Source organism: Diabrotica undecimpunctata, chromosome 3 (assembly GCF_040954645.1).
Source record: "Diabrotica undecimpunctata isolate CICGRU chromosome 3, icDiaUnde3, whole genome shotgun sequence".
NCBI classification, from domain to species: Eukaryota; Metazoa; Arthropoda; class Insecta; order Coleoptera; family Chrysomelidae; genus Diabrotica; species Diabrotica undecimpunctata.
This window is the reverse complement of record NC_092805.1, coordinates 157,897,079-157,924,626: the sequence shown is the minus strand read 5'-3', so window position 1 is coordinate 157,924,626 and position 27,548 is coordinate 157,897,079. Positions and strand designations below refer to the sequence as shown.

Genomic DNA, 27,548 nt, shown 5'->3' with positions numbered 1-27,548 from the left:
GTGCAGCTTTAAATATGCTGCAGTATTGAGCCAGATTCTGAGGTTCTTTAACCAAGAAGTTCTTCTTCTTCCTGGACCTCATTTTCCTAATATTTTTCCATGCAGGATGGCTTGAAGGAGAGCATATCTGGATTTATTTCGCATAATATGTTCGAAGAACTGTAACTTTCGAGATATGATGGTGCTCAGTACCTCTCGGATCTTATTCATTCTTCTGAGGACCTCCTCATTTGTGACTCGGTCAGTCCACGGGATTTTAAGTATTCTCCGATATAGCCACATCTCAAATACTTCCAGTTATCTGTACATATCTTCGTTCAAGGTCTATGATTCAACACCATAAAAAAGGACAGAGAAGACATCGCAGTAGCATCGGAGCATTCTTACTTTTGTATCAAGAGAGAGGTTGTGACTATTGAAGAAGGACCCCATCCGATTGAAGGTAGATCTAGGTTGGTGGAAGGTGGAGTAGTTGTAGTGCGTCACTCTTTCTAAGAGGGTTTTGTTAATTTTGTTAACGTAGAGTCTCGGTGGTCACCGCACTACAAAGAGTAGGATTGGATGAGAAGGACATTCGGATCATCATGAATTTATACTGGAACCAGCGTGCTCAAGTCAAGGTCGAAGACCAACTGACCGACCAAGTAAAGATCATGCGAGGAGTAAGGCAAGGATGTGTGCTATCGCCGACTCTTTTCAATATATACTCTGAGGAGATTTTTAATGAAGCCCTCACAAACCTAGACATGGGAATCCGAGTGAACGGTGAATACATCAATAATATCCGCTACGCCGATGACACTGTGTTACTAGCAACCAGCCTAAACGATCTGCAGGCCTTACTAGACCGAGTGCGAACTGTGAGCGTATCATACGGACTGAACCTTAATATTAAGAAAACTAAATTCATGGTTGTCAGCCGTACAAATTTAGATCCCGGGGCACTAATGGCAGGTAGCGAAGAGATCCAGAGAGTCGACAGATTCACTTACCTCGGAACTACCCTCAACGTACAATGGGACTACGCTCAAGAGATTAGATCCAGAATTGAAATGGCACGGTCTACATTTATTAAGTTGAGATCCTTGCTGTGCTGCAGTGATCTCAGTTTGGGAACCAAGATGCGGATAGTGAGGTGCTACGTTCTTCGAGTGTTACTATATGGAGTTGAAGCCTGGACACTGACGCAAGCCACTGAAAAACGGATCGAAGCCTTCGAGATGTGGATATACAGAAGGATACTAAAAATATCTTATGTGGACCATGTCACCAACGTTGAGGTCCTACAGCGCATGACAAAAGAAAAAGAAGTGCTTAATTTAATTAAACAACGGAAGCTTGAGTACCTCGGCCACGTGATGCGGAACGAAGAAAAATATCGAATTCTTCAACTTGTTATGCAGGGTAAAGTATTTGGCAGAAGAGGACCGGGACGCCGTCGTATCTCGTGGTTGAAAAATCTCCGACAATGGTTTGGGATGACCTCAGCGGAGCTGTTTCGCAGAGCAGTCAACAAAACCATGATAGCCTTGATGATCGCCAACATCCGGACCGGATAAGGCACTGAAGAAGAAGAAGAGTCTCGGTTGACGTATGGAAGGATGTGCTCTAAGATAATTGTTTGCAGTACAATCGGTGTAGAACAGACTACTTCTAGTGAAGAGGAAAGGTCCGATTATAGAATTAAAGATCCCATAAAGATTTACCCATTGTTTTTTTTTAATTAGAATTATTTATTGAAAAAATGTTTGCACGAAGTTCATGAAGTTCCCTGAAGTCACATGAAGTGCACGCGATTCAAGGAAAGCATGCAGATGTAGTAAAATATTTTAATTTAGTTAAAAGATTATCTAATATTGGCAAACATTCAAGAATTAAGTAGCATCAGACGAAGAAAGTATATGTGCTAAAAGTAGATTTACACTTACCTCAATAGAGACAACAGTATCAGTAAACTGATTTCCATCACTGCACCTCACCAACAACTTGTAGACGTCTTTAGTTTCCCTGTCCAGAGAATCTATCAAGCGCAAGACTCCACTGGTTTTGTCCAAAGAAAATTTTCCGTCATCGCCTTTAAGGAGACTATAATCGAGAGATCCAATCGTATCTGGATCTTCGGCTTTGATCGTCGCGATGGACTGTCCAGGACCAAGATCTTCCGAAACGGAAAAGTGCAAGGGAGCGTCTTTGAAAGACGGTGGACTGTCATTTTTATCCAAGACCGTTATTTGGACCTAAAACAATAAATTATATTAGATATTGTTGTTATTCGAAGTTTATTATATTCACACAAAAAATACATATTTCATGCCGATTTCCTTGCTATCGGTGATTAACTATGACCTCATTTTCCAAAAAAATATATAAAAATCGTATATTTTCTAATGGTGTATTATTTTAGAGATTTATAGGTCTTATATACACTTGCGTGCATAGAAATCGGCCCACTGTAAACTTTTGACTTAAACTATATTTTTTTCAAGAAATATTCATCAGATCACAAAAACAAATATACTGTTTGAAAGAAAATTAAATATGCTTTAATGTGAGTATAAGTTTATTAAGAAGGCTTATCGTTTACATGCGTAGTAACCGGTAAACAAATGAAATGTGTTTATGTGGTGATTGTCACGAAAATAACAAATTTGTCTAATTGTAAAAGTATTGCGCAAGTGAAATTTGCATATTATTCGTTTTTCATAATCTCAGCAGTGTTCAAGTGTGTTAGTTTAATGCATACTACACCACAAAAGCCGCCCAAGTCATTGCTCTAATCGAAAATGGACTTAGTCAGCGAGCTGTTGCTAGACAATTGGATATGACACGCGCAGCTTTTCGAAGAGTGTGCCAACGTTATGAGGAGACTGCATCCTTTCATAGGCGACCTGCAACAGGCAGACGGCGATTTACAACCGCTCGTGATGACCGCTTTATTGTGTCAACAACATTAAGAAATCGTCACCTTAATGCCGTTCAGGTGCAACGACAGCTCCGTGAGGTGCGAAGAGTGGCTGTTAGTCAGTGGACAGTGGGACGAAGACTGCGGGAAAATAACCTGACCCCTAAAACACCTGCGATTGGTCCAGAACTTACTCCAGCTCATCGGCAATCACGCCTGCGTTTTGCACAGGATCATCGGAATTGGACGTTGGAACAATGGGGATCTGTTCTGTTCTCAGATGAGACCAAAATATGCCTCTATGGTAGCAACCGAAGAAGGAAAGTGTACCGGAGACCAGGAGAGAGATTTGCAGAATGCTGCTTTGAAGAGCGGAGTGCTTATGGGGGTGGTTCCTGCATGATCTGGGGTGCAATTTCTATAGGAGCACGAACCGATCTTGAGTTCATTAGTAGGGACGACCATGTTCACGAAAGAAGAGGTTTAACGGCTGCCAGTTATATCGAGGAGATTTTAGCAATTCATGTGGTACCTTACGTCGACTACATTGGAGACGAATTTATCTTTATGCATGACAATGCAAGGGCACACACCGCAAGAATCGTGCAAGATTACATTGCAGAAGTCGGTTTTCAGGTTATAGACTGGCCAGCAAACAGTCCTGACCTAAATCCGATCGAACATTTATGGGATGAGCTAAAACGAAGAATTCGAGCTAGACTTCATACCCCAGACTCGATCCCAGAGTTTATTCTTGCAACAGAAGAAGAGTGGTTTAACATCCCACAAGCAACAATAGCAAACTTGATTAGATCTATGCCTAATCGTATGAGAGATGTTATTAGGGCAAGAGGAGGTCATACCGATTATTAAAAAATTAAGTGTTAAGTTTTAAATTGTCAATAACTTTATTTATGTTAATAATAAAAAAGCTTAATTTCCTTAATGAATTCATTTCACTATGTTAAACATAGGAAGCTGAAATAAGTTTTCATAAATTTATACTCACATTAAAGCATATTAAATTGTCTTTCAAACAGTATATTTGTTTTTGTGATCTGATGAATATTTCTTGAAAAAAATATAGTTAAAGTCAAAAGTTTACAGTGGGCCGATTTCTATGCACGCAAGTTTATATACTAATATTTAGTGCTCATATGACATTAATCAAACTTAATAGCTAAGTTGTTTGTTTAAGAAAAACAATTATTCCCGGTATTTTCATTTTAATTTTTTGCAATCCCTTTGTTGACAAAATTAGCACGCCTATAAAACGTTGCAGACAAAATAAAAAGATGCAAAAATTATGCATATTATTATTCTTGACAACAGATACCGCTGGTATGTTAGTTGACAGCATAAATCATTTAATATTTCGACCGTCTTCAATTTTGCGGTTAAAACTGGCAAAAACTGTCAAGCGGTAATTTTGAAATATGGCTGGAGTGACCGCCGTTTTCTACAAACATTAAAACGATACATTCATTTACAAAGAGTAAATTGCTTTTTAGTATAAATAGAAATAACGGAGAAGTGTTTTTTAAACGCATGTTATTATATGAAAAAGAGGAAATAAAAAATGTGGTACTTTACGCGGTATTGTAGATTAGCGCGAAGTTTCATTAACATGGAATAAAGTAATTTTATTATTTTTTTTTTTTAAATACGTTATTTGATCTTTTCATAAATCAAAGATCCAATTGATCTTTGAACCAATGGGGGACGGGGAAATTTAAAAAGACGAACGGTTTTTAATGGAACGGTAGCTGCATAATCTTTGGGTAAAGGTTAAAAAAATTTTCAGTGTAAAATTTTTTATCTTCAATTATCTTTAAATCAACGGATGCTGCATAATATGCAAAAATAGAGATTATTTCACATTTTACCTGTCAACCACGCATTCCGTTACATCCTTTTTATTTTACTACTTTAGTATTCCTGGTTTACATCGATTATTTTACATAATTTGTAATTTAGTGACCGAACAAATAGCTCAATAAAAAGTCAAGGTCGCTATATGTTTATAATCCTTTTTGCTTTTTGTAAATTGAGTAAAAAACGAGACAGTTTTATGGCGGCTGTATTGATAGAACTTTACATTATAATAGATTTTATAGTTTTTTAAAAGGATTGCATCATTAATTTCTTAAACGCTGTCGAGAAAATCAAATTATTCATTAAATTAACATTTAGATCACTGTTAAATTTTTAAGACTGTGAAATATCCGGTTATTCAACTTGCCGTAGCAGAGTTTCAATAACTGCTAGATTTTTAAATTTTACAAACGACCATTAGATGGCATTAGTGTTCAGTTTGTATTGTGAACTATGGTTTGTTTTTTAACCAGGAGGAGTAATTCAAATTTACCGCGCCGTAATGATTGTTTGTAATCGGTCCAACCGCAGGCAAGTTTACTCGTTTACTCCACTAAATTATGACATTTTGACACTAATGACATTTATGAAATTTTAAAATTTATATCGACGGTTTTTCGTATTTCCTGCGTTATTCCCTTACTTTTTAGATTTTTTGTTTGCATTTATATAAAAAACAGTTCTTTTCAGAGCTATTTAGCGACGTATTAGTTAATATGGATTTAATGCCAAGTATACTCGGTTCGCGATTCCCAGGCCGAACTGTCTAGTGAATTTAGTAATTATTTTTTTGCGAAGTTAGTTACTTTTTGACAGACTAAAAGTGGCTGGAAATTACTATACAACCAAGCACACGTACTCATAGCCAATATTAATAGTAAACAAACTAAATAGTAAATAAAATAGAACTTTGCGAATTACCGATAATCAATATTTATTTATCTGCACCATATAATAAATAGTTATGTTAAATTATAACAACTAAAATATATTTTTTAAATATATACTACCCAAAATTTGATGGGTTTAGTATACACTTCCACTATTTAGCATAATTCTTCTTTTTTTAAAGAAAGAAGTCTGCAATAGTAGGATACTTGAGCTATTAATACTGAAAAGTAGGAATTGTTGTGTTGTAGGTTTCCGACTATGAATCTGTCAAAATATGCCCGAGCTAAGCGAATGGAGTATACTAGTGGTAATTATCCTTCTCCATAAATATATTTTCTATATATACACACACGATAAACTATACACTTCGATGGAATTTATAACAAAAATAAAATATAAAAATAAAAATCTTATCAACACCAAAACATTTACGTACGCTATATATACACTAAAATTTTTGCTTAAGTCATAGTAGGTGACTTTAGCTTAAGCAAAAATATTTGTACTTAAGTAAATATTTTTAGTTGATGAAACGAAACTCAACGGACTTAAGTGAAAATTATTTCTTAAGATCAAATTTTCACTTTAATCGCGTTGGTGGAACATTTGTGGTTGTTTAATAGTTATTTAACCCACAAGTGTATTAATACGGGCGATTAACAATTGAGATATTTTAACGTTAATGTTCGAAATTGTTAATCGCCATTTTAAATCACGAGTTCGTTACAAAACTTTTCCGTCGACCGTACTTTTTAGAAATAAAAATATCTTAGTTTAAATATTTATTTACTTAACGATAAACAACAATTTTTTCAGCTTTCATTGACTTTATTCAAAGTTTTCTTAGTGGTAGTTTTATTATAGTAAACATTAATATTCGAAATGGTATAATTACAGAAATTAAACGAAGATATTGATAAATGATTATCTGCTGTATAGCATTTTGACAAATTTATATTTAAGTCTTCTTGGACCTCTGTAAATTCTGTGATAGAAGAACTTAAATTCTGGTGGAGTTACATTAAACTCTTCGTCAATATCCATCCTTTGATTTTTTAAATACACAGAATTTTAAAAAATAAAGTAAATAATGACATACAATGATAGATAGTACTAACAGCGGCTACTTCATTTTAAATTAATTTTTTAGTGGGAATATAAATAGGTAAATACAAATAAATATTTGGTTGCCTACACCACAGGTCACTGCCAATCACAGAGCGTTTAATTAATTTATGCAAGCAATGTATGTTGTGTTGCTTATAATGAAATCGTTCATTAATAGAAAATCATTCATTAATAGGGGGCATTAATCAATGATTTTGAGGGTGTTAAAATTGATCGTAAATGGACGGTCGACGGAAAAGGATTTTTAAATTTTATTAATACGTATTTGCAAATGCGACATTTGATTTTTTGTGCTCGCGAGACACCAATTAAAAAAAAAACAAATTAAAATTGCTTGAATAGAAGCAGAGATAATTGACATCTTAAATTTTTGTTTTAATTTTAACTGTCCGGCAATTTTTTGACGGACGGACTACTTTTAATTGACATTTTAACCAACTTGTAGTCATTTGTAGCTAATTTAAATTTGAACCCAATTAGTGGTTTGTGTAGTTAAGGTTTTTATTTAAAAATATGTCTTAGATCTCATATACTTTTATTGTAAATCACAGTTACCTTTGACCTATCATCACAATCAACTCCAGAACTAATGAACAAATCATCTAATTTTTTCTTTTCTTTAAAGCGTCTTTCGAAGTACTTTTAATATCAGTTTTGATATTTTTATAATTAATCAACAATTGATGAGGTTATTCAAATTGTTTATAAGCCTAAAATTTAACCTAATTTTTTTTTTAAATTATCTAGGCTCTTCTAATCAACAGATTTTAATTTTTCTAAATTGTATTTGTCTTGGTATGTGCAAAGATATTGATGATATGATTGCATATTATAAAATTTGTGAAAAATTCCGTGCAAACAAAAAAGAAAAACTGTTATTGGGTGAATTATCAGATTTACCTTGCTATCCTCGCAGCAATGATCTTGCTAAAAAGGCCCTTCATATAGCTAAAAAAATGATTAAGAAATACAAGGAGGGGACAGATATAAGTGTATCATAATTAGAATACCGTAGTGGACCATCCTCAATATATAACATAGATCCTAAAATTCAAACTAATGTTTTGGATAAACTTTTACAATCACAATTAAATTATAATGCTCAATATGATAAGTCAGCTGTTGATAAGAATGTAGATCTCAGTCTTGTTGTCAAAAGATAGGGTATGGGTTCCAGCCAAAATAATTATAAACTTTGAGAAACCGAGATCTTATTACGTGTTCAATGAAAACAATAATATGTTGAAAAGAAATACTATACATTTAAAACCTTATATGACTGACAGACAAGTTCAGAATGATCCTGATAATACAGGTTATTGCGGTAATTTTAGTCAATCTAATAAAAAACAAACATTTGCAGTTACAGCAACAATCATGAAACGGTTTTTACCGAGAATACCTACTCAACCAGAGAAAAGCGCTCTTGCAACAAACCATCATGGTATAAAATTGTTTTATAATAATAAGAAATTAGGTAAGTTGCTTAAAGAGGAAGATGTTGAGAACTAATAACGCATATGGATAGTTGGCAATACTGTGTCACTCTCCATAACTGTCAGAATGTCATCAGATATGCACTTCATACCTGTGGAAACTCTGAGTTGTTTAGTGATTTTTGTTGAAAGCATTTGGTGATTTCTTTGAAAGTTTTGTTGTTATTTTGGCTATTTCGCGTGTGGTTTTTGTCGAGCATGGCGTCGGGAAGGCCGTACACAAAGGTCAATTGCAGACTACTGATCTGAAAAGCTTGGAAGGCGTATTACAATGCAAACATTTTATCACCGAATCATAGAAAACGGCTGAACTGGTAACCTTCAATCAAATATTGATGAATCCAGATTCTGTTTGACTATGAATGATATCCGTGAGAAGGGTGATAAGGCGAGATGAATAAAAGATGAGATACTCATTTTTATATGGAAAGACTTGTGCATCATGCTGTAGGAATCATGGAACCCAGGATAAATGCCTATAGAAGCAGGTCAATTTTGGTGTTCATCAGAGGTAACATGAGCCACTATAGGAGATTGTAGATCCACATGTTGTGTTTTATATACGGATGCTCCTTAACTCAGTTTTTCAATAAGAGAATGTACGACCGCATACAGCCAAAATTACATTGGCCCATTTTGAAGACAATCAAGTTGATTTTTTGCCTTGGTCCTCTAAATCTCCCGCTCTTTTGCCCATTAAACACGTCTGCGAGATTACTCGTTTACTTTATCCTCCACCTACTCTAGCGGCATGTTTTTAGGAGATGGAAGTGCCTGCACAAGACATATTTTTGAGTGCAGAAGATCACGAAGAGGAGGACCAATATGGTATTAATTTTTTACATTTTTTGCAACCGTTAGACTTTGTTATATTATGTATTCTTGTATTATTTCTTAGTTATTTCCGATGTATACATAAGTGACCTATTTATATTGTGACATGACATGTACCTAGTGTTTAAAATTGTCAATAAACGTGTCTATCTATCTAAAAATATAAGAAGGTAAAAATATTTGAAAAATTTTTTATTAATTAAAAATATTTTTCATAACATTGCAATTTTGAGTTAAATTATAAGTCTAGTTAACCACAGAATCCACCAAAATTTATAAACCAGTCAACAAAGTAACAATTTCTTCATAATTGTGCACCAGAAAATAACAAAGTATATCTGTAAGATATAGAAGACGAAGACCATAAACTTTTTACCATATCTTTTATCTCCTTAATCTACGTTTAAGCCTTATATTGAATATATAAGATATAATACTGTAAAAATACTTTTTTTAAATAATATCAGAAAAAGTACATTAAGATGTCCGGACCTGGTCCTTAAGGCATTCCCCTTTGGATGTTTATGAGTCTCGTCCGTTCCGGCGAGCACTTTTTCCGACGATTTTGAAATATTTGCAGTGACCGGTGACGTCGTTTAGCGGCAGAAATGAGTCCGGCGGCCGGAATGCATTTCAACCAACAGACGAATGTCCTATCTTCTTCCTTTTCGATAAAAACAGAGCCGTCCCAAGTCAGTGGTCAACAGGTTCGATATTTATAAATATTTTTACAAAGTAATGTTGGGTACCCATGATACCCAATGTGACTATATCTATGCAGTCATATTCTCCAAGAGCAAGATATTTCTAACCTGCAACTCTACAAAGACTTAAGCATTTGAAAGAATCTATGATCAAAAATACTATAATATTATCTTCATCTTCGCCAACTTTATCAAAAAAGTAGCAAATAAAAACAGATACAATTACAATCTTGTATTTCGTCCTTTTCTGTGATTTACGTTGTATATTGTAGGTTTCAAAAGTCTTGTAGATCTTTTTATACTCAGACAGAATAGATCCAAGGCCATCGACAACTTTTTTTTTTCTGCCTGTCGAAGATGTCAATTTGCGCTCTTCCCAGCACCTGTAGCTGCTGCTACCAATTCTATGGGGTAAAGTACAACTCATATACATTATTGAACACAGTATCCGTTACCAAATCACATCTGATGTGATATTTCAAGTACATTTATTGGTATAACGTAGTTATTTGCTGCAAATTCATATTTTTTTGTGTAGAACTCTATCCCATTTTGTGCCACGATTGAAAATTTTGATTTAAGGACATTTAACATTTGTTTTTTACTGTTATATTGTTTTTTTATATTGATTTTTTGAATCTCGTACATGTCTTTATCTATTAATAATTCTATTAATTATTTGTATGCGCGATCGCATTATTAGTTGACAAATTATTGACTTTATTGACATATCTATCCATTATATTGTTTTTATAATATTTGTCCTAACATTATTTATGTAAAAATTATTCTAATGCCTTACATCGTTATATATTTTGAGGCAATCGTCCGTAAAAGTAATTGCTCAGCCAGTATTTCGTCCCTTATTATATTCTAACTTACCCCCGTTACGATTTACCCGTAGACAAGCAGTTTATATGATATAGATATCCATAGTTCGTTTTGCATTGGTTTCATATAACTGTTCTATTGTTAATTTATTCAAAAGTTGTAAAAGCGACTCTCCTAAATAACAGATTTGTTTGTATTGTTCAAAGACTTTGTCGTATATGAATTACTCTCAACCGTAGATAAAGATTTTTTATATTTGTCACGCATATTTTAATTGGTAGATATTATTGATTTATTAGAATTAAATGTATGTATATTATCCGTTTAATTTTAATTGCTTTAAATACAGTTTTATATAGTCTTCTTGCTTCTTATTTGTCTGTCGTAATATCCGTACCCAAGGCGACAGCAACCAGCAGGTTCTAGATTGAACGAAGACCGTCTACTCCCTCTCTGGTAGCCTCTTATGTTATATAGAGGTCATGTTATATGCAACACTGGTATCAGACAAGGTATTTTACTAAGCCCATTATCCATGATATGGATTTATTATGGATAAAGTAATCATGAAAATGAGTAAAGAAAAAGGATATAAAATGGGAAATGTAGCCGTATAAATTTTTGTAGATAACGTTGGTGCCATGGAAAATGAGAATTTCATTTGCATTTTATTTCAGTATGAACTACTATAAGTGTTCCTGATAAGGAGTTAAATAACTCGTGTAGAAACACGTGTAGAATAATGGTGGCGTTCGAATTGAAAAGAAATGCAATCGTCTACTTTTATTTCAACGTCTTTTTCTTACGTAATGAGTGTAAAAGATAGTGTTTTCAAGGGTGAACTGTAGATGTATGTCGGATTAAAAGGTTATTCCTACCATCGTCCAATAGCTTCCAGTAAGCTTGAATTTACAGTTCAACTAATTCGCTAGTGAAGAGAAGTCTCCTAGAGAAGCTGGTGAACGCTAGGAAGATGGAGCAAAAGAAGACTCAGAAATAAGTGACAGACCGATCTCTAGCACATTAAGGCAAATTGCGAAGAACGTACTGTTGCTATTTAATAGTTAGATTTAGACTTTATGCAAGAGCAAGAGCAACATCGGTTGTTGCTGGGGAGCCTATATATAGCAAATCTGCCAAAGTTCTGAGGGCTTGTTATTCTGATGTTATCAAAGGTGTATAATAAGCCAATTTGCTGCAGTATGGTCAGTGTAAAAAATATTATTCCCATAGAAAAAGAAGATGAAGAGGAACTAATTGTAAAAAATACATAAAGTTTTGCCGAAAAGCAATAGTTTGTTTAAACAAATATATTTCGTATTTCGTTTAAGTAATTAAATTGTTTAGCATTATTTTAAATTTAGTTGTAATATTGATAAAATGAAGAACGTTACCTGTGAGATTGATGCTTTTCTTAATCAAGATAAAAGTTGCTGTCATTAGAAGTGATGTAATACAAGATGCGAATAATGGGCTCCATCAATCTCTTGCTAAAGAAGACGATAGTGTGCTATATATCCAATTACTAACTTATTACTAGATTAAGAAAATTTTTTATCAAGAAATGTCGGTGTAAGTGTTATAAATTAAGAAAAAAAAAGGTATGATACTTAAAAAAACGTTATTTGAAAACAAGGCTATGGTTTCACGCCATTCTACATTTTCTATTTGTGTTTAGATCGTCTAATTCAGATAATTTATCATAGTAGATCATAGATTAATTCATCTATTCATTATCTGATATCCATCCACAAGGAAACTAAGTTCCTGTAGCTGGCTGTATACCATGTATCACAAAAAATTTATTAAAATTCTTTATAAAAGGTATATAATTATATATTTATATAAAAGGATAAAAGGTATATTAATTATATACCTTTTATAAAGGATTTTAATAAATTTTTTATTATCTGATATGTTCCTTACTAATTTCAATTAAATTTTTTCCTTACAAAATAGTAAAAGATGGAAAATTTATTCAATTTCAGTTCGTTATCTTTAAAAAGTATATTCAAAAATTATATTTCCTCCAGTGATAACTCATCGCCTGCGACTATGTTCAGAACCGTATTCTTCTTTCATCCTCTCTTTTCACTGCAGTCGGTCTCTTTTGCAATTCTGTTTTTGGATTAATTCGCGGAGAATACTAATGAGGACCGCAAGTATTAACTAAGAGTATGCTTGTTTTCGTCACTTTGCGACCCGATGAATCAATGTTGCCAAAGTTACTGCTTAACATTACACGCTATATATTTTTTGTATTGTACTTTTCTTACTGCTTTTTTATGAAACAGTACCTCTCTATTTGTGATGCAACTGTTCGCCTCTTTTCCCTAATCTTGGATATTGAATAGCCTCTTTTTAAATATAAATTCTATAATATATATTAGAATTTGATTTTTACTTTGAACTTTTAAAAATAAGTAAATAAAACAAAAACTATCACAGTGACTTAATAAGATATCAAATGATCCCTTGGTTTTGTGACTTTACTAATTATAAGATTATTACAAAATGACTGGTGGGGGAATGTGATAAATGTCGGTAAGCTATAGGCTTAAGATATAAGCTTATAGCTTACCGACTGTCATGATATAAGTTTATAGGAAAATATAATTAGGGGAGTGTCAACTTCCCTAATTACATAAGAAGGCTAAGGCTAAGGGATAAAAGCAAAGAGAATGATCATGATTTGCTATTTACCAGGATAAGTTACTAATTCCTCTTTGACGGAAATGGCCACTTGCTTCTTGTCTAGGAACTCATCAAGGCATTGTTTGTGTATAGAGAATACCAAGTTATTTCAGACGATTTATGCGAGGCTTATAAGGTTTTTATTTCCATGGACATGCATTGGAGCTTGTCACAAGCATATCTTATAAAACCAAGAAAATATTCGCTGAACTTTCCCACACAGTAAAAAATTTGGATTTGATCCAAATTTGGATTTGGAGCCACTCTAAAGATCAGAGTGGCTTTCTTACTGGTCGTTCTAGTATAGGCAATGTGTTCTGTCAACCAAAGCATAGAAAAAGAGCTTACAATACAATATTAAGACACACATGGTATTTATTGATCTTTACAAGGCGTATGATAGTGTCCCATTGCAGTGGCACGGGCTAGAAGCCAGGAAAATTCCACACATTTTAATTAATACTTTGAGGGATTTATACAATGATATGACAAGTGCAGTTACAGTGTAAGGTAAAGTATGAGTATTCAGAAAAAATAAAACCCAAAAAAGGCAAAACATAAGATATATTAACGACGAATTGAAAACAGAGGAAGTAGCCAACAAGTATAGGCAAGATCTAGAAAATATTTATAACAGCGACGTAACTGTTCAATTAAATGGCATAGAAGAAAACTGGAAAATACTCGAAAATAGTATAAAAACAGCTATGAATAGAAATATAACAAAGAGTAAAAGGAAAAAGAAGAAAGAATGGTTGGACATAGAATGTGAAAAAGAAATAGAGTTAAAGCGAATATATAGACAAAAGATGTTGCAAACAAAAAATGATAATGATAAAGAAAGATATATGAGCAAAAGAAATTAGTAAAGAAAATTTGCCGAAGGAAGAAAAGAGAGCTTTTAGAGTCAACTTCAAATAAGGAAGAGAAATACCAGAGGAAGGATATAAAATATTTTTACAAAGATGATAAAGAAAGATATATGGGCAAAAGAAATTAGTAAAGAAAATTTGCCGAAGGAAGAAAAGAGATCTTTAAAAGTTAACTTCAAAATTAGAAAGAAAAATACCAAAGGAAGGATATAAAATATTTTTACAAATATGTTAAAGAAATAAGCAGATCATAATGATGGTATTAGATTTTTGTTTCGATACAGGTCAGCGACAAGCCGCTTATACGTATTTCGACCTCTTTAGGTCTCCTCAGAGCGGTATAGCCACTGCTCTATGTATCTAAAATAAGCAGATGTTACAATTCAAAAACGACCTACATTAAAGACAAACAGGAGAGACAAAAATTGGAGAGATAGAAACAATATTTCGAACGGGGATATTTTTGTCGAGGAAAACGACAATGAACGAGAATCAATACCAATGGATGGAATATATATTGCAAAACCAACTAAGGATGAGGTTGATAAAAAAAAAAATAGAAGTGTGTACAGAAAAAATATTGGGTGACTATCAAGCTGGTTTTAGAAAAAAATCGATCAACTAGTGACCATGTATTTATGCTGAAATAAGTTCTATCTGGTGTATATAAATACGACATACCGACACACCTTATCTTTGTGGATTTTAAGGGTGCTTATGACAATGTAGGTAGATCAAAACTGATGAAGGCTTTACAGGAGTTCAAAATCTCATTCAGACTGATACATATGACGCTTCAGAACAATACAAGCGCAATTAAGATTAATGGAAAGAGTAGCCAATACTTTAGAGTTCAGAAAGGTGTAAGACAAGGGGATCCTTTATCCACCACGCTGTTTAATTTGGCCCTTGAAAAGATAATAAGAGACAGAAATATGAACAGAGTGGAAATAAAATTTAATAAGAGTCACCAGTGTCTAGCCTATGCTTATGATGTTGTACTTTTGCCTAGGAGTAGAAAAAAATTAGGAAAAATAGCTAAGAATCTTCTAGAGGCCGCAGGAAATATAGGATAACAGATAAATATAAATAAAACAAAATACATGGAGCTGAAAAATGAGCAAAAGAAAAGCAGAAAACTAAATATGGAAATTGCATTAGGGAGAGATATTCTGGGAATTAAAGAGGTAAAGGATTACTTGTATCTGGGTGTTCTTGTGACAAATAAATGCGAAGAAGAAAAGGAAATAGATTTTCAAATAGCAAAAGGAAACAGGTGTGCAGGCAGTTTGCAAAGAATAATAAAATCGAAAGATGTATCGGGAAATACAAAAATAAGGCTGTATAAAACTATCCTGCGACCTACTCTAACGCATGGGTGCGAGACATGGGTGTTAACAAAGAAACTACAACAAAAAATTGAAATATGGGAACGAATAAACATAGCGTCATTCGAGCTATACAATAAATACGAATAAATCAAAAGCAAAATCAGAGATGCAGTTCTTGCAATGAGAATTAAACAACTACAGTGGGCAGAATATCTATTCAAAACAAGTGAAAACTACTTGTCTACCATGTTACAAGCAAAAAACTACTATATTACTATAATAAAAGTTTATAATTCTGATATATTTTCATAATAAAATCTACACGCAATTGAAACCACTGCAATTTGGATCCAGTCGGCAACATTGACATTTCTGGTTCTCGGAAAACGACTGAAAAGTAAATAGGGACTGGATATGAGCGATATCATTAGCAAAATATTTAAAGTTGTTCGCGAGCTTGAGATTTCTACAACAATTCATCGATGCTAAAAGGATTTTTTTACCAAAGATTTCGTACCGAATTAGGAATTGATTTTTTACTAAGAATTTTTATCAAGAATTTGCTTGCTCATAAAAATGCCTACTAAAAGTATAATAATGAATATGATCTAACTATTGTCCATTTCGATAAGCTCTTTTTTTATTTATAAAAAACCATTTAAATGTTGTTAAATTAGATTGAAATTACATTGTTGCTAATAATATTATAAATGATGTTGGAGATATAGTCTCTATAAGAGCATTTAGGTAGCAACTGTTGCTTTTAGTGGCACTTATACATATATAGTGGCTTTATACATGTATACCGAATAACAGCACTGATGATAAAATAGTCATTCCAAAAACGTTCTGGGATGTAGCCGGAAAGGTTTTTATAAATAAATATACCTCTTGATAAAGGATTTTTTGATTAAAACTTTTTAAAAATATATTCTAAATTAAATGTTTTTAATTAGAGTCCCTGCAATAATAAAAATTTTCTTTCTGTTTAGCAGTTTCTCTCTGTAAGTTGCTTTGACTAAATATGGAAAAAAAGCAAGTGCAATAACACGACAGATGTTGAGGAATTGGGATTTTATTCCATAGTTACAATTTGATTTCAGACATGCCTTGTATATCCTATGAGTAAACGATACGTAGAAATATTCAGACAGAAGAATATTTCACTTGCGTCTAACAATTGAACGAGGAGAATGACATGACACCATCAACATTATTTAATGAAAGACTTGTAATCGTTACAAAAAATCGAGTAGGTAAGAAGTTTATTGAACTTTAAGCTGATGTAGGTATATGGTTGTACAAAAACAAAAGTTGTATACATTGTTTCAATGGTCGATTAGAATAAAGATATCAATCACAATTAAAATTAACCTTAGACCAATCGTTAATAATAAATATTTTTAAATTTTTTATTTATATGTATTTAAATTAAACAGAACTTTAGCCAAAAACTATAAAGACATTTTTAAAAGCATGATTTATAGTAAAAAACCTTCTAAAAACCTCACCAAATCCTTCTTTCTTGTTAAAATTTAACATGTTAATTTCCCAAAAAAGCAAAATGCATGGTTATTTGCAACAGCAAATTTACTAAGCTGGAAATAAATTGGGCTGGAAGGTCAGATGGTAATAGAACAAGCGATGGAGTTTAAATATCTAGGCATCACATTATCTAGTTACGGAAAGCTCGAAACTGAAGTGGAAGATCAAGTGAATAGAGCAAACAGAGACGCAGGCTGCCGAATGAAACAATATGGAGAAATAAAAATATCGGGAAAGAAATGAAAGGCCTAATTTACAAAACAGTCATCAGACCAATAATGACATACGCGGCAGAAACAAGACCTGACACAGAGAGGGCAAAAAGGATGTTAGAAACAGCAGAGATGGAAACACTTAGAAAAATTGATGGTAAGACACTATGGGGCAGAGCTAGAAGTACAGATATACGACGTAGATGCAAGGTGGAGAACATCAAGAACTGGGTAAGAAATAAAAAAGTAGAATGAAACGATCATATAAGCCGAATGACAACAAATAGAGTAGTAAAGACAGCAAGAGACGGTTCCCCAATAGGAAGACGATTAGTAGGAAGACCACGAAACCGATGGAACGACAACTTACTGGAGGCACATTGAAAAACAGATAGAGTCATGTCTGTATAAAAAGCAAAAGAAGATGAAGAAGATATTTGATTTGCTGGTCACTTCCGAATTTTTAATGAATTTATATTTCAAAATAAACAGAAAAGTACAAATACAACAAAAAAAACCTTTTTTTATGTCCATTATTATAAACCTATTTATTGGAAACAAAAATCAATAGTAAAGGTAACCGAGCCAGAAACTAATAATATACTGATTGAGAGAGGGGTCAGACAAGGATGCATCTTGGGAGTATGGAAGAGCTACAAACTTTTCTAGATGAAGTAAATAGCGAATGCATACAATTGCGACTTGACATTAACATTGGCAAGACCTTCTTCAGTATTCAGACGTTCGTTTTACAATTTCCTGAAACCTTTCGCTATTGGCTACTGTACCGAATAATTCTTCTACTGTGGAACCATGACATTACCTAAAATTACGTAGCCATGAAACTTGACCCTCATATTACGTATTGGCCTTTCGACCAATCCAACTCTTTCCCTCCACTTTTCCTTGTATTATAAGGCAAAGTAGATGGTACTTAAGTTCTCTAATCATATGCCTGAAGTATTCTGTTTTTCTCCTCTTTATGATGCTTATGAGCATATGTTCTAAATTCATCGTTTTAAGAACAGCTTAATTGGACAGTTTAACAGTCCAAAATGTAGCCCATTATGTATAGACACAGTCGTATACCCCTGATAGAAGACTGCTGAACATCTTGTAGCATTTCAGATCCAACGCTGGTAAATGCATTTAGTCCTAGAGATCTTGGAAGCCATTCCACATTAACACAGTATCCAATCCAACTGTCGCTGTAGTTATTATTTAGCACACATCTAACTTTTATTGTATGTTGCAGTGGTGCTCCGTCATGTTGAAATCACATGTTTCGTCTAACTTACAAGGTAACATCCTCTAACAATCCAGACAACTCGTCCGTTAAAAACCTATGACACTCATTGTTAATACCCTTTCAAAGAACCGGTCGAACAAGTAAGGTACAATAACATATGATCCAACAGTGCCTCCCTAAACAGTGAATGACCACCTGTTCTGGGGCGTACCTCCAAATAGATGAAGATTTTGATCGAAGTAATAATGATAATTATGTCTGTTAACATAATTATCTGACATTTCCTCTGGGATGAATTGTCAGGAAATAAAATATTTTTCAAAAAATTCCAAAAATTTACATATTGACTTAACAATTCTTCTGCCTACATAAAAAACTTAATTCTTGTTTGAAAATCATTCTGATTTATATCCTGACGTAACTGAATTTTGAATTGGTGAAATTTCTTTTTCTTTATAATTCTTTTGAAGCTGGTAAAAAGTTTCTAAGACATTCGCCCAATACATATGTCATGTCAAACGAGTTGAAAAATTCGTAAAATTCTTCTTCTTCTTGATGATCCTATCCGTTACGAATGTTGGCGATCATCATGGCAATTTTTATCTTATCTGCAGCAGCGCGGAAAAGCTGCACAGATGTTGTATTGAACTAGATTCTGAGGTTCTTTAACCAAGATGTTCTTCTTTTTCCTGGACCTCGTTTTCCAAATATTTTTCTTTGCAGGATGACTTGAAGGAGTGCATATCTGCTCTCAAGCATTCTCCGATATAGCCAGATCTCAAATACTTCTAGTTTTATGCACATATCCACGAACGTCCACGTTTCAACACCATAAAAAAGGACAGAGAAGACGTAGCATAGCAGCATTCTTACTTTTGTATCAAGAGAGAGGTTGTGACTCTTGAAGAAGGTCCCCATCCGATTGAAGGTGGATCTAGCATTTCCAATGCGTGCTCTAATCTCCTGGTTGTTGGTCCATTCTTCATTTATTATGGTGCCGAGGTAGTTGTAGTGCGTCACTCTTTCTACAGGGGATTGGTTGACGTAGAGTTGACCTTCTATTATTCTTTTCTTACTAATTATCAAACATGACAATGCTCAATACTAAAATAAATTCGTAAAATAATATTGGTATATTGGAGTTGGTATAATTGCCGATAGAGAAATGGATCGAAAGGAAATGGATCATGTACTATTTGTAAACATACTGTATACATACTATCGGTAAACATAAACATTCAAATCCCGTCTCGTCATGCGTTAAAATTGTTGAAAAATATGAATAACTATTAAAAAAAAAAAAGATTTTTTCAGCACAAAATTTGTTCAATATTCTTCTTCTTCTCATTGCGCCGTCTCCTTTCGAAGGTTGGCAATCCAAATGGCAATTGTAGTTTTGGAAACGGCTGCGCGAAAGATCTCTGCGGATGAGCGGTCGAACCATCTCCTCAGGTCTTTCAGCCACGAGTTCTGGCGTCTTCCTACTGATCTTTTGCCTTGTACTTTTCCTTCCAGTATAACTTGAAGTAATTCATATCTTTCGCCTCTCAGCACATGACCCAAGTATTTCATTTTCCTCTCTTTGATTATTCTTAGTAATTCTTTTTGTTTACACATGCGACGAAGTACCTCAACATTAGTAACTCTTTGTACCCATGGAATCCTCAACATTCGTCTGTATATATACATCTCAAAGGCATCTATTCTTTTTTCAATATTATAAATATATTTATGCAGAATCTAATAATGAAAGGATAGATATAGGAATGGAATTAAAAATAATAAATTTGATTGTGACTTACAAGCAAGATAAATAAAAAGAATAAATTATTAAGAAAAGGAGAAGGCTAAGTTATCAAATAAAAAAAAAACTTTTAAACTAGTTATTCTACACACAATTTATTTAATCTTATATTTTAAATATTTTTCATTATCTTAGACACTTTGATATCTCATATTCAAATAACTGTGTCTACTTTGAAACTTACAAACAACTTATCTAATGCCTAGATTCACGTGATCTGTTGTTTTTATTATTATTATGTGGAATTATTTTTATCTACAAACAGATAACATTTCGTTAACCTAACTTTTAGTTGTTAAGACAACGTTCGCCGAAAACATTTAGTTTTTAACAAATTAAAATAAATTAATGTTCAAGGTAAACTGGCCTGTTAAAGTGTATTTTTACTTTTCAGTAGTTTGTGCACATCATAGAAAATGAATATGAACCAGCAATATAGTAAAACTGTAAATGAGTTTAATGTTCCAGTGCACTGGGGGCATGTAGCAGGTATGTTTATATGATTTCATTTCTTTGCTGTGGCCTTTTTCTTTTTTAAGTATACAGCTAAATTGTTTATTTTATTTATGCTATTTTATTCGTTTTCTATAATTTCGCTTAATGTTTATAGTTAGTTTTATTTTATTTTACTTTCTTGATCTTGGTTCAGAAATATTTTTAGGTTAGGTGCTATGTTAATAAATATGGCAAACTGTAATATTTTACAGTTTCCCATATGTTTCAGTTTTTGTCACTAATTGGAAGGTTCTTCCATCTGCATAATATTTGTTTAGGATGTTTCATTTTCATTATATTTATAACAAGTTTTGATCAATTACTTTACAAACAAGCAACTAGTTTACTGTATTCATACATAATGCACATAAAGAGAAATTAGAAAGAATTGCGATTTGATGAGAACTATGAAAAAAGGTTTGTCAATATTTATGGTATGTGATAAGAGGGAAAACATATAAATTTTTACATGTAAAAAGATATTGAAAAGGGAGCAGAACAATTGGAAGAAGAAGAAGACAGATAGATAAGGATTCGGTTAGTAGACATCACTTAAAAAAGAAAATGCTGAAGATCTTTAGTCTATAAATAGAACGTGTATCAGATATATATTGAATCGATATTGTATATATTCACTACAGTATTCACTGCCTTCACCCGCTCAACCGTTTACATCTCTCTGTTGTGCAATTTTCCATCGTTTAGGCCTCTCTTATTTATGGCGTCGTCTACTTCTTTGTTGCTACTATCTTACTGCTGTTTTCTTGTTTATAATCCAATTTTCATCCTCAAATGTCATAATACTTCGCACTAATGTTTTATAAATCTGTGTTTTTGTTTTCATATTTAGGTGTCTATCCCACCATACAAGTTGTCGGATTGCTGTTTTTGTTTGTCCTAATGTTTGCTTAATTTCTTCCTCTGTTGTTGCCTTTTTCGTGATTATAAACCCCAAGTATTTGAATTTATCCTTTCCTTTGATTGTTACGTTGTCGTCAATCTGTAGATCTTCTATGTCTTCTTCACTTGTAGATAGGTACTCTGTTTTCGCGAGGTTAATATCTAGGCTAGCCTTGGTATATTCTCCTTGTAGTTTCTTCATCATGTAACTGAGGTCTTCTTGGTCTTGTGCAATCACTACTCGATATTGTATCTACTCAAAAATCCAGAAAGCTTTCGATAATAAGTTAAAGATTTGATTTCATTTGAAGACAACAGATTGCTGATTTGAACGATTCTTCAAATGATCAAAGAAAGGAACATCCAAAAAACAGCCACCTTATCCAGTTCTTTTCGAAAGGATCGACTTTGTTATGAAATTTTAATAATTATCCTTACAGGAACCGAGATTAGAGAACCGAGTTAGACATATTCTTAGGCAAAATTTTCAATCCCTTAACTGTTTCGGTGTTGAAATTGTTATCTTATTATGTTCCTTCACACATTTAGTTAAAAATAACACATTTATATTTTTTGTGTATTGTAGTAAAAGCTTGGGGAAACCCAGATGATCCACATGTTCTGCTACTTCACGGCACATTTGACAACGCAGGAGCATTCGACAACTTGATGCCATGTTTACCAAATATCTTCTATTACATCTGTATAGATTTACCAGGTCACGGAAAATCATCCCATTTTCCGCCTGCGCTACCCATTCATGCCGTTAACTATATAGTGACCTGTAAACTTCTGACAGATTATTTTAAAAAAGAGAAATACATTATTATAGGGCATAGCTTAGGAGCTCAAGTAGCATACGAGTTTTCTAGGTTATACCCTGATCTCATAGATAAACTTATAGCACTTGACGCTCTGCCGTTCTTTCCTATAGAAGCTAAGGATGCAATATCTACTGTTAGACTTGTATTAAACAAAACCGTTGAAATTCAGCAGAAGTTGGATGCCGCAGAAATTCCCAGCTATAGTTACGAAGAAATTTTAAAGAATACGATGAAGAGGAGGTATAAAGGAGAAACACTGACCTCAGAGGCAGCTGAACCAATCCTAAAACGTTGTTTACAGCCTACAGGTAAGTTCCGTTTTAAATCAGATTAGATTTGTTGGTGTGGATTGCGTTTGGTAAGTAGTCATAAAAACCTTAGATTCTACGGTCCACCTTAGAATCTGTAGGTGTTCTTCCACATCATCAATCTATCTCCTTCGTGGTCGTCCTCTATTTCTTGTGGCCTCGGGTTTTGAAAATGTTAATCATTTCGTGCTTTCGTAATCTGACATCCGAGCAATGTGTCCAGCCCGTCTAAGTCTCTGCACTTTAACGAATTTCACAATATCTGGATCGGTGTATAACTGATAAAGTTTAAAGTTGTATCTTCGGCCCCAAAAATCTTTCTAAGAATTTTTCTCTTAAAAATACCAAGAGGTCTTTCTCATCATTTTGAGATAAGGTCCACCTTTCAGCCCCATATATCAAAACCAGTCTTATCAAGGTTTTGTATATATTGAGCTTTACTGCATATTTTATATTTTTATTTTTTAAATGTTTGTGGAGACCGTGAACAGTTCTGTTTGCTATTGCTACGCGTCTTTTTATTTCGTCCATAGAGATCCAAGATATTTGAATCCTTTGACTTGCTCAAAGGTATGCTTGTTAATTTGAATTATCGGTTGGATATTTCGGGGGTTTTTAGAAACTAACATATTTTGTTTTTTCCTCGTTTACCACAAGTTCTAATTCACTTGCCGCATCCTCAAGCCTTGTAAAACACTGCACCATGTCTCTCATACTGCTGACCACCATAACTATATCGTCAGCGAATGCGAGAATTTGCGTCGATCTATGAAAAATAGTTCCATTCATTCTAATACTTAATTGTCTGATTACCTTTTCCAAGGCAATATTACACAGGAGACACGCCAGCGCGTCCCCCTGTCTTAGACCATAATTAATGTCAAAGAACGTAGAGTTTTCTCCTTTAATTCTAACGCATGAACTTACGGTTTGCATTATTAGTTGGATCAACTTAACTAACTTAGGTGGGATCCCAAAGTCTATCATTGTATTATATAATGCAGTTCTTTTCACTCTGCCATAGGCTGCTTTGAAGTCGACGAAGAGGTGTGTGTATCTATGTTATATTCTAGTGACTTTTCTAGAATCTGCCTATGTGCTTGAATTTAATGTTTAGTTGACTCTCAAGCAGTAAATTCCATTGATATTAACCAACAATATCTTTTGTAAAATGTTTAAGTCTTTCAAATAATACATTGCCGAAGATTTTATTCGCATATGCTACCAGAGTAATGCCTCTATAGTTCTTACACTCCAGTTGATCACCCTTTTTATGCAACGGACATATTATTCCCTTTAGCCACTCTTCTGGCATATACGTACTAGTAGTTTATGGATTGCTGCAAAAAGTTGATCACCACCTTTTTTATTCATTTCCGAACTTTTCTCTTTGTTTTGCGAACATCCCATTTCTATTTTTTTCACATATTCACATTCATATTTCACGTATTTTGGCGTCCTTTCTTTTTAGAATATTCTCTTCTCTATTTCTTTTTTGTTATTTACATTTAGTTTTTCTTCTCACCATTAAGAACTACGCCACCAATAATCTAGCAGTACTGAGCAACGGAGCCTTCGAACCAAAGGTGTATTGATGTCCCTAAGATTATTTCTTCGTAATCTAGATCACTACGTATGGTACAGTATTGACATTCGCCAAGATCAAGCGAATAAGCTTTGAATAAGCCCTTAGACGACCATACTTGAAAATATTTTGCATAATGTGTTAAGAAGGGTTAATGGATCTATAAATAATATAATATCTTCTTCTTCCTATGCCGTCCCCATTAACGGAGGCATAGGCATAAAGCTTCTCTGTCTTTTGCAACGTGGAATAATATAATATAAAGAAGTAATAATATATATTGATTAAACTTCTTTTTAACGTTATGTAAGGTAAATCTTCTTCTTTTTCTTCTTCTTCTTCTACTTCTTGGAGATCTTTCGATCTGTTTCATTCTGAAGCTGCCTCTGGTTAATTTCCTGGGAGGTAGATTGCCAAGTATCCTTCCATCTTTTAGATGGTCTTCCTGGAGGTCTTGAACCGGGCGGGTTATTTTTAGGGTAGTTTTTGGGAGTCTTATTTATTATTTACGCTAAGATAAATCTACAAGTATTAATACATGTACTATTTTAGGTGATGATAGATTCGTGGTGACGACAGATCCGCGGGTAGCATGGCCATTTATTCCGTATAACGATACGAGGTATAAGTTGGCTAGTCTCAAAGTAGATCCCCTTCGCTGCCCTGTGCTCATAATCTTCGCCAAATCAAACGACTTCCCAAGGAAAGCTTATAAAAAACTGTACGATCAGTTACCGAAGTTGAAAGATGTCACTATTGTATACATTGATGGTAAACATGATGTTCATAATAAAAATCCAGAATTAGTGGCACCACATGTTTCTAAATTTTTATTAGCTCAATATTCAAAAATGTAATAGTTGTTTTCTTATTTATTATTGATTTTTGTATTTAGGATTTTTAATTAAACAATAAAATAAATTTGTGTATTTTTTTACTAATCTTTTTCTAAATTCAATAAATTCCTAAATTCCATTGCTAACGATACTTTTAAAGAATCTTTTGTATAGTTGTACCTTGTATTAATGAAATGGATCTTTGTCTCTATCTAATAATAAACAAATGGTTTGATTACAATTTAGTACTATAAAAGAACATCAATGGCATTTTTTCTAAATATTTAAATTTGGAACACAATACAGTAAAATCTTCAAAGCTGCTCCACTTTTTATTTTGCTCTCGGTCATAGATCTGGATGTTGGTGTGCGAGACAGATTTTTTTGATAAATCTTTAAAAGTTTGGTTATTTCACATAATAGTCGTTTATGTCTGATTTAAGTTTATTGAAGATCTCGTACAAAGTTTAAAAAAAACTATGGAGTATCAGTCACAATACCTCGGATTAAAAGCTTTGTAAAATGGGATCTGATTACTCCAGCATCGTCATTCTCTTTCTCATTATCCCTATGCGAGATCCTCCTCCTAATTGCCGTCTCTGCAAATTTCTCTCTATTCTGGGCTTGATGAATTAATTCATTTCCTTTTGTGTGGGTCCAATCTCTGATGTTTCATAGCCAAGATTTTTTCTTTCGTCCTTTTACCTTCAATCTTGCCTTCTAATATTACCTGGAGCTGCTCAAATTCCCTATGGCGCATTATGTGTCCTAGATATGACGTCTTTCTAATTTTGATAGTATTGACCAGATGAGGTATCTGCTCTCAGTACTTCTTCATTCGTAGTTCTACTGGTCCAGCTTATTCTTAGCATTCAGCGGTACATCCACATTTCAAATGAATTTATTTTGTTGACGTCATACTGCTTTAATGTCCAGGTCTCACAGCCATATAGTAATAGAGACCACACATAACACTTTAGTGTTAAGCGAGATAGGCTTCCTAAACTACTGTTCTGTATTAGTTTTTATCTTGACTTCTACCAAGGTTAATAGATTTCAAAGAGACGTCATGCCTAAGCGTCTCCCGCCAGAACTTCTTTGGCCTCTTTCCTACTCCTTTGAGAAACTTTCAACTCAGCAGCTATTCTTTTCATTGGATGATGAACATCTCGCCGTTACTGCTCTTTCATTTAGACATCAATTAATGAATCCCTAGACTTTACTAATATATTCACTCATCCCTCTATGTCAGCAGCAGGCTCATTTCCGCTACAAGCTTACATACAACTTTCAGTGCCATAGATCATAACTGACCTAAAAGCTTTAAAGACTTTTTTTTTTAAATTCATTGAAATCTTTTTCTTCTATATTTGACTATATTCGAATAGTAATGTAATTAATCAATGAATGAAAAGTAAAAAATACTAAATTTTTGTTAGGTAATCGAAGCCTATTGAGGTATATTGTGCACGAAACACTGATGATCACTAAAGACCCGTTTACACTGGTAGAGTAATGATGCAAGTACTTGGTAGAGTAGAGTAGCTCTACCCGTAAAAACGCTCAGCGCAGTAGAGTAGCAAGTAGAGTAGAGTGACTAGCAACATGTGGCAAAGAAACTCTACTCAACTACCACCACCACCGCCAAAATATCCACTCGCCTGCGCCCTCTACCCATGGAACGCGGTCAATTCTGGTAGAGTAGAGTAGGTAGGAGAGTGCATAGGGACGCTGTCATTCCGTCTGGAGTTGTGTTTTGTGTAAATAGTGAAAATGAAGTTCACCGAAGATGAACTTCATTTCACTTTCACTTTAAAACTTGTAGAGATGTATGGCGAATACCAGTGTTTATGGAATTTACGTAGTGTACACTACAGAAATAAAAGTATGAGGCAAGCTGCGGAGGATGAAATCGTCGAAAGAATGGCAAACGGCGGCTTTGGAGTAAACGAACTCAAGCAAAAAATTAAGAATATAAGGTGCACTTATAATCAAGAGTGTTTAAAAATACAAAAATAAAAAAAAATCGGGTTCAGATTCAGCCAATGTATACGTTCCGAACGTGAAATGGTTCACTCCTATGGAAGCAATCATGAAAGGTGCAAAAAGAAACAAGAAAACTGAAGGCTCACGGGTTAGTTACAGGTTTTTATTACTTGTTAATGAAAAATACAATAAGAAATAAAAAATGTATTTTTATCAAGATAAAAGAGCTGAGGCCCCGTGTATATT

At 33.6% G+C, this 27,548-nt stretch overlaps 2 protein-coding genes across 2 annotated transcripts in view; one reads left to right on the top strand and one right to left on the bottom strand.

Moving 5' to 3' along the window:
* ft (cadherin-related tumor suppressor fat) overlaps positions 1-27,548 on the bottom strand; it is a 761,665-nt gene that overhangs the window by 160,969 nt on the left and 573,148 nt on the right. Inside the window, exon 2 of the mRNA XM_072527280.1 lies at positions 1,929-2,237. Coding sequence (XP_072383381.1) covers positions 1,929-2,237 — 309 coding nt within the window. The remainder of the gene's footprint in view (positions 1-1,928; positions 2,238-27,548) is intronic.
* Positions 20,638-25,408, top strand: LOC140437651 (serine hydrolase-like protein). Its single transcript, XM_072527282.1, has 3 exons — positions 20,638-20,857; positions 22,350-22,895; positions 25,033-25,408. The coding sequence occupies exons 1-3, from the start codon at positions 20,785-20,787 to the stop codon at positions 25,335-25,337; spliced, it is 924 nt and encodes a 307-aa protein (XP_072383383.1). The 5' UTR covers positions 20,638-20,784; the 3' UTR covers positions 25,338-25,408.

Coding starts and splice junctions, on each gene's coding strand:
- LOC140437651 (XM_072527282.1), top strand. CDS start 20,785: ATGAATATGAACCAGCAATATAGTAAAACTGTAAATGAGTTTAATGTT. Junction 20,858..22,349: donor GCACTGGGGGCATGTAGCAG/GTATGTTTATAT, acceptor TGTGTATTGTAG/TAAAAGCTTGGGGAAACCCA. Junction 22,896..25,032: donor ACGTTGTTTACAGCCTACAG/GTAAGTTCCGTT, acceptor GTACTATTTTAG/GTGATGATAGATTCGTGGTG.